Source organism: Urocitellus parryii, chromosome 1, assembly GCF_045843805.1.
Source record: "Urocitellus parryii isolate mUroPar1 chromosome 1, mUroPar1.hap1, whole genome shotgun sequence".
Taxonomy (NCBI): Eukaryota; Metazoa; Chordata; class Mammalia; order Rodentia; family Sciuridae; genus Urocitellus; species Urocitellus parryii.
In genome coordinates, this window is record NC_135531.1 from 179550146 (window position 1) to 179565837 (window position 15692).

Here is a 15692-nt window from a genome sequence, read left to right on the forward strand (position 1 = left end):
GGCAAGCGTTCTCCCACTGAGCCAGGCCCCCAGCTCCGGTTTTCATCATTTGGGAAAATTCCTAACTCCCACGCACCCCCCGCACTCAGACACAACACTCGCCAACACGTGATCTATCCCAGGACTTTCTGATCATGGGTCTCATCAGTAAATACATAAACAGGCCCTCAAATAACTTTTGCTTATAAATTATATATATATGTTTGTGACAGTCACCTCTGTGTCTAACTTAAGCTGAGCACACCCAGCTTTGTTTTCTTAGGTAATACATACCTATGAGGAGAAGTTCTTGTGTTTTCTTCCAAGATCAGTGTCGCCAACTTTAGCAAATAAAAATACAAGATACCCAGTCAAATTTGAATTTCATATACACAATGGGAAAGTTAGAGGGAATAAGTCCTTAAAAAAAAACCAAACTATTTGTTGTTTATCCAAAATGCAAATGTGACTGGGCATCCTGTATTTTATCTGGTAACTTTACCCTGACCTCTAGCTCTACCTGACTTCAGAGCCTGTCGCTCCAGGGATGTTGTGGGGAGGCTGACAGGATCCTGGCTACTGCGAGACTCTCAGAACTCAACAGATCATGGAGAAAGACTCCATTAGATGCTAACTTGTCTTTACCATATCCTATCTTGGAGGCTGCTGCCTCCTCACTCATATGTTGAAGCTAAAACCACCAGGATGGAATCGTATTTTGGCACAGGGTCTTTAAAGAGGTGATTAAGTTAAAATGAGGCCATTAGGATTGACCATTGTACAATTCAACTGTGTCCTTATGAGAAAAGGAAGTTTGGGCCCACAGAGTTGGATGCCTGTGCACAGAGAAGAGACCACTTGAGGACACAGGGCAAAGGTGACCATCTACAAGCCACAGAGAGACACCTCAGAAGACATTTAGCCTTGATCTTGGACTTCCAGGCTCCAGAACTGTGGGAAAGTACATTTCTGTTGTTAAGCCCCTAGTTTGTGGTTATTTTCTTATGGCAGCCCTGGCAGACTAAACCCATCTTCTTTAACATCTTAAAAGGTTTTTAAGTATTTTTGATATACTGAAAAATCTGATGAGAGCTAAGGCTATTCTCTCCTGAACAACATGCACAGCTACACAGATTGTCTGAATCGGGGTCCCTCGCCTGGCCTTAAGGGTCACATCTCTGCTTCCAGACTTCCTGGCTGAGATTTCTTGATTTTCCCACACCACAGTGTCTGGGGCTTCATAATCAGGCCCATCCCCACCACTTCACTGGAACTCGGTCTATCACTTTTCTTTCTTTTTCTGGAAACAGTTGAGTAAACAGTAGGTACTCTGTAAATGCTTGCTGACAGACAGAACATGCCTGGGTCTTTGCTTTCCACTTACTTATATTGGTTCACTTCATTTCCTCCTGTTTCTTGAGTCCTAAGTTTTCTCATCAGGATTCTTAAAATGTTTATAAATAAGATGAAATTGATCTGCAAAACACAAGGCAGAAGGTGGGCTGAAGGTGTCTTGCTTTCCCAGATACTTCTCCTGGCCCTGTCCCCTAGACCTGAGGGTGGAGAAGACACTGCGGACACCACCTGAAAGGCCCACCCTGCTGCTCACTCCTACCCCCCAGAATCCTTTCTAGAGGCAAAGGCTGGCGGAAACACCCCCTCCCACCCCAGCCTGCAGGGGCTCTAGACTTTCTCAGCCTCCGGGCAGATCATTCATATTCTCAGTGCTTTGGAATCCCCCTGGGGTCTTGAAAAAGGCCGGTGGCAGGCTGGGCCTGAGAGTCTGCATTTCTAATAAGCTCCCAGGGAGTGTCATAGCTAACTTTCTTTCTCTCCATCTTCCTCCCTCCCTTCCTTCCTTCCTTCCTTCCTTCCTTCCTTCCTTCCTTCCTATGTATGGTACTTGGAATTGAACCCAGGCATGCTCTAAATTCAGTTCTGAGAATTTAGGGTATATCCCCAAAGGTTTTGGTTCAATAAGGGCATTTTTAACAAACTCCCAGCTAAAGCTGCAGTTGCTGGTCTAGAACCACACTTTAAAAACTGCTGTTTCACAGCCTCCAGTCAGTTTGCAGCTCAATCACCACCTCCAGGAAGCTACCCTTGATTGCCACTCATTCCTTATTATTATATTTAGAGATGATGTTACTTTTCCAGAGCACTTAAAATATCTTAAAAGGGATCTAAAAATGGAGCTCAAGGGTAGAGCCATTGCCAAGCATGCTTGAGGCCTTGGGTAGAATAAAAGGCCAAATGCTTGCATCTGTTAAGCCTTCTACCAACTTGACCGTTAACTTCCTGAAGGGCAGGAATGGAGTTTGGACTTTCTTTCTCTCTCTCTGTGTGTGTGTGTGTGTGTGTGTGTGTGTGTGTGTGTGTTACTTGGGATTGAACCCAGGGGTGCTCTACCACTGAGCTACACCCTCAACCCTTTTTGATTTTTTATATTGAGAAAGGGTCTGGCTAAATTGCAGAGGCTGCCTTGGCCTTCAGATTCTCTGGGATTATAGGCATGGGTCCTAGTCTCTTCATTTCTTTGGCGCCCTCTCTTTCCACCCTTGTGGCCCATGCTGGGAGGTCATTTGCTCATGTGGAAGCTCCTCTCCTTCCCTCCTCCCCCACCTACTCCAGCCCCATTTTACAGAAGGACAGTGAATCACCCAGCCCCTCACCCTCGTTGTTCTCAGGAATTGCCAAGGGCTGGGAAAACACTTGCCACAAAACATAGGCTTAGAGGCAACTAGGACTCATAGCCCAGTTCTGTTCCTTGGGGAACACTGGCATCTAGAGGAATCCCAGCCTCCAAGTCCTCTACCCCCATGGGCCGGTCACTGTTTCCATCAGTCCCACTGGGCCCCAGCTCAGGGGAAGACAGCCACTCACCAGGATGGACAGAATCACAGGCCCTCGAATGACCCACCAGATGGAAGCATTGGCATTGATGTCCCAACACCTATGGGACGGAGGGAGGGAGGGACAAGGAGCACTGTCAGGAGGGGGAAGCTGGACTACCCAGCCAATGCCGTTCCCCAGGCAACCTCAGACGTAGCCCTGTGTGCCCAGCACTGTTAGAGCCTGCCCCTCTCCTGTAGCTCAGGAGCACGGCTGGGGCACAGGGAGCAGCCACCTATCTCCATGGAATTTACTGGAACCTAAGATCCTGGGGACCCCAGGATCCCAAAGCTAGCTTGTCAGAATTCACTGGGGCTCACAGTGGCACACTCAGCTGTCAACAGGGGCCAGGCACAGAGCATCGGTGAGTGAGGTGGCACGGTGACTGGCTTGGGACCTCAGGATCCCAGGACATCAGGCATGAGGGGAACCTGATCAGCGAGAGATGCGCCTAGTCCAAGGCAACTGGGACAGAGTTTAATTGGTTGGGTTTATTTGTTTTTGTTTTTTTCCACAAAGGAAATGAGAAGTGCTAATAGAACTTTCCACTTTTTCTTTCTTTCTTTTTTTTTTTTTTTAGAGAGAGTGAGAGAGAGAGAGAATTTTTAATATTTATATTTTAGTTCTCGGCAGACACAACATCTTTGTTGGTATGTGGTGCTGAGGATCGAACCCGGGCCGCACGCATGCCAGGCCAGCATGCTACTGCTTGAGCCACATCCCCAGCCCAGAACTTTCCACTTTTTCTAGAGAGGTAGAATTATTTTCCCACAAAGAAAATGAGAAATTCTAATAGAACTCTTTCCATTTTTTTTTCCAGAAAGGAGGGAGGGTTCCTTTTTTTTTTTTTTTTTAAGAGCAGGAGGCCACCTACTCACTTGCCCAGGTGGCCTCCAAACCCTGGGCTCAAGCAATGCTGACTCCCTCTCCCGAGTTGCTGAAACTGCAGGTGTACAACCCTGTAACCAGCCAGATTTTTTTTTTTTCTTAAAAAAGTAAATTCACCCATTTTTAAAAAGTGGATTTGAAACCATTATTTGGGGCAGAGTTTGAACTATAAGACACATACAAGCCTCATCCCCCGGCCCACTTCTTGGCCTGGTGGCATCCTACCTACCATGCTGCCTCAAAATATTTCCCGAGCTCACCCGCAGGTGGGCCCCTTGGGCTTAGTCCACCTGCACTTCACTCCTTTATAGAGCAAGACCAGAGCTCTGGTTTGTCCAGGTCACTGCCACACCCAGGAGGTGAGAATGGTGCTACCCTCAGGGCTCTTAAACCTGCAGGGGAGGGAGGTGTCTTCCACTGAGCAGCAGCTGTCTGGAGTACAGCAGTCTGGCCCCTGATCTAAGCACAGAGCTGACCCTGCAGGCACAAAGACAGGGCTGCCAGGAGACTGCAGGTGTGGCCCATCTGGAAACACACCTGGAGAGTGAGAAGCACAGCTCCAGAGAACTAGCCTGTGGCCTCTCATCTGAAACAGCAGGCCTTTCCTAGATAGATAGCTCCCTAAATAGCTCCTAGATAGCTCCAAGGGCTGGACCCCTGGGCAGAATCATGGAGCCTGTGGAGACAGTTGGTGGGTCCCCCCTCCTGAACTGGAATTGATTTTTTTAAAATATTGGTTTGTTAGAAGCTCAATCGTGCTGTTTGAAGAAAGAAACAAAGTCAAGTATAGTTGCCTCTCAGCATCCACAGGAGATGAGTTCCAGGATTCTCCACGATACCGAAACCCACAGATGCTCAAGTCCCTTCAATAAGATCATATAGTATTTGCATATAATTCTACATATATTGTCTTGTACACTTTAGATGACTTAGAATACCTAATACAATGTAAATAGCTACCCTACTATATTGTTTAGGGAATAATGACAGGGACTAAAAGTCGGTACATCTTCAGTGGAGACCAACTTTTCATTTTTCAATTCAAGTTTGGCTGAATTGGTGTGTGGGGGGGGAATTCTGTCTACAAATTCTCGGTAACTCTCCTTCCAACCGCTTACCCGATGTCTTCCAGAAAGTGCCTGGTGATAGCCCATGAAGCAACGAAAACAGCTGGAGAACCTGAGGGTTAAAAACAAATTGGGAAGGGGGAAGAGAGGACTCAGACTTCAACAGAGGAACGAGTCGACTCTAGCCCAGGTGCTGAGCCAGTGCCAAGATTTGGTTCCCACAGAAACCCCTTTGCCATCCTGTGTCTCTGTATAGCCACATGCTTCAAAGGTGCTGGGATGTTCTGGGAGTGGAGGCAGGATTGGATGGCTCCTGAAAGCTGCTTGGGGTTAGGAGCATCTGGGAGCCTGGGCCAGACTCCAAGGACCTCTGCAGAGGAGAGAGGGGGCTGGACCCCTGGGCAGAATCACGGAGCCTGTGGAGACAGTTGGTGGGTCCCCGCTCCTGAACTGGAATTGATTTTTATTAAAATATTGGTTTGTAGGAAGCTCAATCATCTAACTGGTAAGGTAAACCATCACTGCCATATTGACACAAAAATACACAGACAAGAGAAAATCTTCATGAGGGAACATTTCCTGACTTCTGTTTAAAGACAGCAAACTGAGCTTAGATATTTATTTCTCTTTTCCCCAAAGCCCCTCCAAAATGACAGCAAAGAGATAGAAATGGGTCCGAGGCTGTAGCTCAGTGGCAGAGTCCTTGCCTAGTGTGTGGGGGCCTTGGCTTCTAGCCTCAACGCCACAGAAAGAAAAAAGAAAAAAAAAAAAAGTGGCATAATAAGAAGCACAAAGACTAGGAAGGAAAGGTGGAGTGGACAAGAGGTGTCACTACATTTAGGAACAGAGAAAACTGATTGAGGAATGACAACTGGGTCCCAGCCCCCTTGTCTCACCACACCCAAAATGTAAAAGGATTCTTTTCTGGAGGAACTGAACAGCCCCAGAAAAAAAGGGGCCTAAAATCAACAGTGCTGGGGACCCTTCAGCACAGTGGCCACTTCAGCCCAGTCTCCCAGCCCCTCTCCAGTGCCTCTGGTCAGTTCCAAAGTGACTCAGCCAAAGTCAAGTCACCCACCTCTGATTACATAAAAGACTGGAAACAAAACAACCAGAGAAAAGGGACTCAGAGAAACAGACCATGCCAGGAGCAGAAGGAGCCTGAACAAATGACTCTTGGGAAAATTATGAGAGGGACAGGAAAGATGGTGCCTACAAGATACAGACAGGATCCTGCAAACCAGGAGCAATCAGAGGGTAAGACAGAGGGCTTTGAAACTAAACACAGGGTGACCAAGTACAACATTCAAAAGATGGGTTGGGAGATAAAGACTAGGAATCTCCCTGAGAGCAGAGCAAAAAGACAATGGAATGCAAAGTAGGAAATTAGAAAATTAGAGGTTGTTTCCAGGCCATGCACCATCTGACTAAAAGGAGTTTCAGAAAAGAGAAAAAAAAAAAATGAAGGAAAGAAATGATTCATCAGATAATCCAGGATCATCTTCAAGAAATGAGGAGGAGAGTTTGCAGATGAAAGGGCCACCACATGCCAGCAAAATGAATGAAAGGAGACCCACACTGGAGCACATCCCCGCCCCCTCCACCCTGACATTGCTAACTACAGAGAGAAAATCCCTATGTATTTGTTTGTTTGCTTATTTATTTTTTGCAGTGCTGGGGATGGAACCCAGGACCTTGTGCATGCCACGTAAGTGCTTCACCACTGAGCTACACCCCAGCCCTTGCATTTTATTCATAGGAAGGTAAATAAAAGTCTCAAGAATGGCACGGCACCCATAAAACCAGAGGTCAAAACACAAAGTCTTCGAAACTTGAGAGGAAAAATGATTTTTTGACCTGATATTTTATGTCCAGCAAAATGACAAATTAGTTGTGAAAATAGAATAAAGACATTTTCAGATGTGCGATGCAAAAAATAAAAAAGATAGATAGATAGATAGATAAATAAATAAATAAATAAATAAATAAATAAATAAAAGAAATGTTTCCTCCAGATCCTGTTTGTCAGACAGATACTGGAGGATGTGCTCCAATACAATGAGGGAGGAAATCAAAGAGAAGGAGACAAGAAATAAAGGAAATAGGATTTGTGACAGAAGGTGAAGAGAATTCTCTGCATGAAGATTAAGACAGCTGAGCAAGTCTAGGAAACCACCAGACCCAGTCAAGCATGAGGGAAAAAAGCTCTAGAAAAAACAGTAGCAGATATATTGGGTTAAATAGCGCTGCACCCCCCAATCCAGGTCTAACCAGAACCTTGGAAGGTGCCCGTATTTGGAGTTAGGTTGTAGTTAATGTCATTAGCTAAGATGAAGTCCTGTTGAATTGGGTGGACCCCTATTCCAATACAATTGGCACACTTAGAAGGCCAGAAGACATGCTGGGAGGAAATGTAGAGGAAAAAGACCACTGACAGACAGACAGACAGAAATGGGGGTGATGTGGCTATCAGCCAAGGAACGCCAAGGCCTTCCAGCTACCACCAGGAACAGGAGAGAGGCATGGACCAGATTGTCCCTCACAGTCAACCCTGCAAACCCCTTGATTTCAGACTTCTGATCTCCAGGACTGTGAAAGAGTAAATTTATGTTGTGTTGAGCCACCAACTTGGTGGCAATGTGTTAGGCAGCCATAGGAAATTAATACAGCAGGAACAAATGGAAAGAAACATAAAAGTTGTTGGAATTGAAGTGGAATCACCAGGTCAACCCTAATAAAAATAAATAAAGTTGGGAGGTTAGAAATAAAAGGTTCTTGCTCATAATTGCCTGATAGAGTCACAAAAGACTCTGCCAGGACTGAAAGTTTGCACAGCAACTACAAGAAGTAATTCTACAAGGACATTTGCCCAGGGACTGTTCACCTTAGAGGGAGCCACTCTTGTTATTAGTCATCATGGCCAAAGATTATATCTCATATAATCCTCCCTCTTTAAAAAAACAAAACAAAACAAAACAAAAAAAAAACGCCTCCTGGTTTCAACTCTTTGAACAAAGTCACAGTTTACTGTGGCACACATATTCCCATTGCCAATGCCATTCTCCAAAAAAATCATTGTTTTTTATTTCTCTGATTTTCTCAAAATTTAGGTTGACAAAACATAGGCACTGAGATTTCCTGTTAACATTTGATGATTTGGAAAATAGTACTGGAGGGTTTTTCAGAGAATTCGGGAGAATCAGTGAAAGTGATATAATAAAATATTGATAAGCAAATAAAAAAACTCAACTCCAGGAAAAATAAAATGCTAAACAAATCGGAAGGATAATTGTTGTATACCACTTGGCTCAGTAGTAAACAATATTTACGTAGATATGATCAAGTAGTAGGCAATATTAATTCACTAAACAATTCTGGGCCTGTGGTGAGACAGACAGTCCTGGCAGGCAGGGCGTGGCCAAGCAGGCTGCTCCCCTCAAGGCACCTGGGAAACAGAGTGAGAGGAAGGGACTGGAGACAAGAGATAGTCCCCAAGGGCATGCTCCCAAGGACACACTCCTTCCAAGTACCCAGGTCCCACCTCCTACAGTTTGCACCATCTCCTGATGGTTCATTCAGCTATGAACCCATCAGTGGATTAATCCAGTGATGAGCCCTGATGATCCAGCATTTCCTAAAAGCCCCATCTCTGAACACTGCCATACTGGGGACCAAGCCTTCAACCCATGAGGTTGCAGGGTTGCAGGGGTCATTTCATATTTAAGCCCTTGGGACCTGGGAACTTGATAGACATGCACAGTCCTGGGTCCCACCCTACACCCACTGACTCAGAGACTTTAGGGCCCAACGAGCTGGGTTGGACATGTGTCACCCACCCCCCAGTGATTCTGAGGCAGAATCATCAGACCTACCACAAGTTCAGGTTCATGGACCAAGTGGGAGCTTGGTTCATCTCCTAGAAAAGCTGAGCTATCATTCTTTTCTGAACACAGAGTGATACTTCAGACACTTCGAAAAAATAAAACCTTGAATAAGTATTAAAAACTTTAAATGGGTTCACTTCTTTTGACTCAGTAATCCAGATGCTGGGATTTTGTATTATATAGGGAAAAAAGCTTTGCCCATAAAGTATTCATCACTGTGCTATTTCTAATAGTGAAGCTGGATGCAGTGGTGCTGGGCTCCCTATTGCTTGGGAGGCTGAGGAGAGGGTCACCGAGCCCATGAGTTCAGGAGCAGCCTGGACAACATAGCGAGACCCTGTCTCAAAAAAAAAAAAAAAAAAAAAAAGTATACACACACACACACACACACACACACACACACACACACACATAGTGAATACTTAGAAAAATGTGAAATGTCCAAACAGTAGATATTTGGTTAAATGCATTTACAATGTAATTTAAAATGTGGATGATTTGAAATAATTCAGAACATGCTTATGTGTTCATGGGAAAGAAGCAAGACTCAAAATTCTTCATAAGGAATGACCACAACTACATGAGAAAAAAAATTGCTGGTAGAATAAAGGCTGGAAGAAAATTCCAGAAAATGTTTGTATATGGGACTAGGATAAGTTTCCGTACTTAAAAAGGATTATTTTTTTTCTAATTTTATGGCAGCATGTACTCATTTAATTAACTTATCCCTGGGGAAGCCAGTAAAAATTGAGGAGGGGGCCACTATTTTTGCATTTGAAAGTCTCCTCACACATTGAAATAATATTGCTCAACAATAAGCCATACTTACATAGATACAATAATGTAAATATGATTTAACTAAATATTATGAGAACTCACAATGGAAGAATGAGAGTAGTGGATGAAAAATTTTATATCCTTATCTTTCATCATAAGGAGGTAACCAATGATACTTCAAATCAAGAAAGAATAGCAGAGTCTTTAGAAACATGAGAGTAATTATTAGGAGGGACAGCTAAAATCGCTGAATCCCTTCACCATCTCTTTGGGACCTCACAGGCAGACAGGCCAGGAGAGAAGGGATCATTGTTTGTTTATGTGCTGTGTAGTCCCCAGCACCCAGCACAGGGTCTGGCATATAATAGATGCTTAATAAATACTTGAGCAAGAAAATAATGCTCTCATTATTTAATGTAAACCTCTTAAAAACCCCATGATAGAGATATCATCATGATGCTTCTATCTGTTTTCTGATGCTGGGGATCAAACCCAGTGCCTCACATGCTAGGCAAGCATTCTGTCATTGAACTATGTCCCTAGCCTTTACAGTGCAGTTTTGTCCCCTACTATACTACAAATTTACCATGGGCCATGGAATTGGTAAATTTTTTTGGTAACTTCTATCTTGGGGATAATTTATTTCTATGTTTTTATAATCTCCAAACACAAAGAAGTGCTCAAAGAATGTTGAGTAAATTTTGACCCTGATATTATAGAGGAAAAACTCTCCAAGTCCACACAGCTAATCCTGGCAGATCTGGACTTCAAAGTTCAAAAAGCTGAGCTCCAAATTGGGTGCTTTTTGTCAGTTAGCTGCATAAGGTAAGTCCCTGGTCCCCAGGCCTCTGGGACTGCTGTCCGAGGCAGACATTTGTACAGCCCTACAGCCCCTGCTGGCTGAGGGTCATGCGCTCATCAGGCTGCCAAGGTTTAGAAGTAGTGTACTCTGCCAGCTCAGGTGGCCTCCCTGCTGGTCTGATGGGGAGACCAGGCCCTTGCACATAAGGATTTAGACAAGCAGAAAAGGCACAGGAGGGCATTCCTGGCAGGAACCCTTCTTAATTAAAAGGAACAGGAAGAAACTGCATGAATCTAATGGCTGGGACACACACTGTCTTTGTAGGCCTGGGAATCACCACAGGAACCTGGCTCTCTGACTAGAACCCAGTGGGTAACTAACACATGTCTTTATCAAATGAATGATGGAAGGATGGATGGGTGGGTGGGTGGATAGATAAATGGATGGATATTTGTTAATGATAAAGTAAAAATTAAAAGGCTTTGGATATTAACAAGGCTTGGTTTGGATCCTGGGTCTGCTCTTGTCTATGGTGTGAATTGAGCATAGTATGTTCCATCTCTGAGCTGAGGTCTCTGAGAAGCTTTTGGGATGTTATGATGATTAAGTGATGCATATATGCCTGACCAGAAATGGAGTTCCTTGACCAGAAAGGCAAGGAGGAAGAGATGTAATGGGGGCCTGCAGGTGGCTGTCTTGCTATCATTTCCCCTTTTATAAAATAAATGGTGAACTTCCTTTGGGGAGCCATGTGGTTTGAGCAGTTTATGCCAATCAGCATATTCCAGTCCTTCAGCCTCTATGATTGGGTCAAGGATGTGCATGTGATTGAAGAGGTCCAATCCAAGTGAATCTTAGAATATTTGTTGGGACTGCTGGGACATAGTCTTTCTTTCTCATTGGAGCTGGGTTATAAAAAGCCCGTAGCCCAAAAGCAATTACTCTGGGAGTTGCAGATGAAGGATAAATCTGATGTTCTAAGAGACAGAAAGAATCACTGTTAAAATGCTAGATTCATCCTGGTCTAAAGTCCCAGCCTTTTTAGTTGCATAAGCCAATTAATTTCTTTTATGTTTAAAGTCTACCTGAGCCAGACTTGACACTAGCAGTCAAAATCATCGTGATTCAGAAAGGAAGAAAGAAAGATGACATGTAAATGGAAGATGAGGCCACAAGTATTGGGTGGAACCAAATTGTAAAAGGACTCAGATGCCAGAAATTGGTGCCCAATTTTAGCTATTATTTTCCACTCAACAGATAAACTAGAAAGAGCCAAACATCAAGCAACTTGCAGAAGATTACAGAAATTAGTTTAATGTGGAGCTGGATCAAGAAAAGAAATCCTTCCTACTTAGGGCCCTCTCCTGCGTGCTGCACAGACACCACACTGTGGAGAAACATACCCCATCCAAGGGCTATGAATCCCTGCAGGCACTTCCTTTCCGAGAAGAAGGAGATGACGAGGAGTGTGTGGAGGTAGAGGCCTTCCACCAGCAACCAGGCGTAGTTGGCCATGATGCAGTACTGGAAGAAGATCATAACCAGCTTACAGCCCACCTGGACAGAGAAAGGCAGGTGAGTCCAGGTCAGGTGGCCTTGGCTTCCCTCTAGTGACCAACCCAAAAGGAAAAAGCTCCGGGTTATAGGAAGCAGGAGCCAGGCCACAGTGAGCCTCAAGTTTCAGAGCCAACTCCTGTGGCCTTCCTGTCAGAAGACCAAGCAAGCCCATAGCATTCTCTAGAGAGTAAAAGTCCACAGGCCACATGGGTTTTGTCAAGATGGTCAATGAGCCATCCATAGGGAAGCAGTAACAGGGTTTAAATTCTGGAACTGGCTGCCAGACTTTATAAGGAAGAGTCTCCTTCAGTGGGAAAACTGCCCCATATTGCTCAACCCCTCTCATTTTTCTGATGAGGAAACTAGTTTAGAGAGGGAAGGAATTTCTGAGCCAAGGGTAACAAAACTCATTCCAAGCTCACTTTTCATGAAATAATGACAAAGGGGTGTGCCAACCACTATTAGGAGGCATCATTGATGATGACTAAAATGGCCCTGACTGGTTCATTATACCTGGACTAGAAAATTCCAAATCCTGACAGGGATGCCATGATGTAGGGTTCTCCTGATGGAGCTACTTCTTTAACATTAAGAGGCAGCCCTAGACCTAGCGTTGTGGCACACACCTGTAATCCCAGCAGCTTGGGAGACTGAGGCAGGAAGATCATGAGTTCAAAGCCAACCTCAGCAAAAGTAAGGCACTAAGCAACTCAGTGAGACCTTATCTCTTAAAAAAAACACAAGGGCTGGGGATGTGGCTCAAGCGGTGGCGCGCTCGCCTGGCATGCGTGCGGCCCGGGTTCGATCCTCAGCACCACATACCAACAAAGATGTTGTGTCCACGGAGAACTAAAAAATAAATATTTAAAAAAAAATAGGGCTGGGGATGTGGCTCAGTGGTGGAGTACCTCTGAGTTCAACCTCGTTACCCACATCACCCCCCAAAAAGGCAGGCCTAGCTGTACCCTAGGGGACCCAGCCATGTTACCCTGTGGGTATCACAATAGGTGACGTCATCTGAGGAGAAGAGCACAGCATCTTTGATGAAGTTGGACAGGGCACGCAGGATGAAGGACACGAACAGGTGCATGTGGATGTAGTTGCGGGTGCAGTGGAGCCTCCTAGAGGGACAGATTGCAAGGCTATAGGGGCCAAAGCCAGGAAGGGCTGGAACTCAGCCAGGCCCTCCCTGACCCCAGCGCATCCGAGAAGCCGGACATCAGCTTCTTCCAGTTCTCACCCGTCTCTGTGAACAGAACCTGAATGAGAACCCCAGTGTATTGTCTCATAACTGCAGGGTTTTTTTCTTTTTTTTTTTTTTAAGCGAAGGTTGTAGGGGCAATATACTTTCTGCCCTGACCTACCATTTTCTCCATCTCCCAGAATTGCTTCCTCTGCTGTAGAAACAAAAAATGTGGTTACTTATTCCCCTTCTGCTTCAAAATGCAGGATTTCTCAAGGAGAGCCCGTTCTAGCTCTTGCGGAAGATGACTCCGCCCTCCTCACGTTTGAGTCAGATTCGACCAATCAGCGCTCCATCCCTGACTGTACTGATTGGTTCGGAGGTTGAACACGTGATCCAAGCTGAGCCTATGAGGACTCCCTTCCCAGGACTTTTGCTAGAACTGATGGGGAAGAGGTTCACTTTGCCCTTGGCTTTGCTGAGCTGATAGCGCTTGCCCTTGTCGCCTCTGGTGGTTATCTTTACCATTTCTGAAGAAAGGCTGCCAGAGAAAGAGGAAAGTCCAGAGCAGAGAAATGGAGGAAGACTTAGTTTTGCTGATTGCCTCTGAGCATCTACCTTCCATCCAGCCATGCCTAAAGCATGTGCCCCTGAACTTGTCAATTATGTGGGTCAGGTCACCTTTGTTTTCTTCAGTTGTTTTGAGGCAGATTTCTGTCTTTTGCAACCAGGAGTCAAAACAGACACCTATAAAGTGTTTCTTATAGCATTGTGAGAATATTAGAAATAACATTTCTTAAAAAAACTAATCTGGCCACATTATCAGTAATGCTTAGCAAGTGTTGAATGAGTAAAGGAATGCAGTGGTCACAGGAACTTTATGTTTTGGCACAGGTGAGCTTTATATAGAGAGGCGACAAGCCAGCCCACCCACACCTTCCTCTTTCCGACCTGAGCAAGTAAGACCCAAAGTTGGCTGGAGGATGGAAAACCGGCAGCATGTTCTTACCGTAAAGCACAGAGGATGCTGAGAGCAACAAGGAGCATCACCAGGGAGGAGCTGTAGCCCACGGTGTACATGACCTTCAGCTTCAGCAGGTAGGCATGCTGCAGAGAGAGCCACGTATCAGCCAACCACCCACCTGCTGGCCCTTATGTGCCCCAGTGCCTCTGCTTCAGGCAGCTTGAGCCCAACTGTCCTGAGTGCTATTCCATTTGTGCCCCAAGGATGTCACATCACAAACTGGTAAGATCATAACAGCTTGACTTTGGAAAAATTTGGACTATCCTCTGATGCCTATTCAAACTTGCACATTGTGTACAGAGCCCTTACCAACACTCTGAACTCAAGTCTTCTCTTGAATATGTAAGAATAAGGTGCTCACTGCCTTTTTAGGAAGTTATCTGGAGCACAACAGTATAAAAATAATAGATTTTTTTTCTTATATGAAGCTAAAATTGGCTTTAATATTGCAGCTGTGAGTGCTTTTTCTTCCTTTTGGAGCCATTTAAATTAAATTCACCTTGAACATTAGAGGTATTATATAGAAGAGTTAGGAAGATACAGAGAGGTCTGTCATTTTCCAACAAAGCAGTTCTGCACATCTGTCCTTCACTTATCTTCTCGGCATTTATTCTGTGTTCTTAATCTCCTTCCACAATTCTTCATTATTTAGATCAATGAATATGCTCTAGTTTGTCAATCTCCTTAGATAAGATACCCAGAACTACATAGCTCAAGAGCTCCAGATATATTCTCCAACAAGGAAAAAGCAGAATGGGACCACCACCTGCCTGATCCGCACACTGTGCTCCTCTTAATGCAGTCAATTGGGCATTTACTTGTTTAGTAGCCACTTCACACTGTTGGCTCGTCTTTGGTACCAATGTCCATAGACTGAAATGTGGGGCAAAAAGTTAAAATTTGACATACAGAAATTGAAAACCTTCACTTAAGTTCTGAAAAATAAATTGTACAATGGTTTTTAAAAGAATCAAGTAAATGGAATTTAAAATGATATTTTTTTAGCAATCAAATTAACAAATACTTAAAAGCAATAACATTCTATTCAGATGAGAGTATAGTGGGAGTAAAACCTGCTTCCATCTCTCTGAAAGGTGATATTAAGATTTCTATCAAGAGCCTTTGAAACATACATTTCCTTTGATCTTTCTTCTACTCCAAGAATTAATTCTATGAAAATACAGCTACTTTTCATATCTGCCAGTTTTGCATCCACAAATTCTACCAACCATGACTGAATTTTTTTAAAATTGCTTCTATACTAAGTAAGTAGTACAAATATTTTCTCTTGTTATTATTCCTTGTTATTATAATGCAGCGTAACAACTACTTACACAGCATTTACACTGCATTAGGAATTACATCTAATCTAGAGATGTTTTAAGTGTACTGGAGGGGGCTGGAGCTCAATGGTAAAAGTGCTTGCCTAGCATGTGCAAGGCCCTGGGTTTGATCCCCAGCAACACACACACACACACACACACACACACACACACACACAGGTTTAAAGTATATGGAAGGGTGTTCTTGGGTTTATGTACAAATACTACACTATTTTATATATAAAGACTTGAGTATCCTGGGATATAGGTGTCTCTGGGGGTCCAGGATCCAATTTTTTGAGAATACTTCAAGATAA

General features: G+C 44.3%; 1 protein-coding gene across 1 annotated transcript in view; it reads right to left on the reverse strand.

Annotated features, from left to right (window-relative positions):
* The window catches only part of Sctr (secretin receptor), a 64077-nt gene that overhangs the window by 6382 nt on the left and 42003 nt on the right, over window positions 1-15692 (reverse strand). Inside the window, exons 5-10 of the mRNA XM_077792733.1 lie at window positions 14039-14136; window positions 12835-12967; window positions 11693-11846; window positions 4878-4938; window positions 2863-2932; window positions 1364-1455 (exon numbers count right to left, since the gene is read on the reverse strand). Coding sequence (XP_077648859.1) covers window positions 1364-1455; window positions 2863-2932; window positions 4878-4938; window positions 11693-11846; window positions 12835-12967; window positions 14039-14136 — 608 coding nt within the window. The remainder of the gene's footprint in view (window positions 1-1363; window positions 1456-2862; window positions 2933-4877; window positions 4939-11692; window positions 11847-12834; window positions 12968-14038; window positions 14137-15692) is intronic.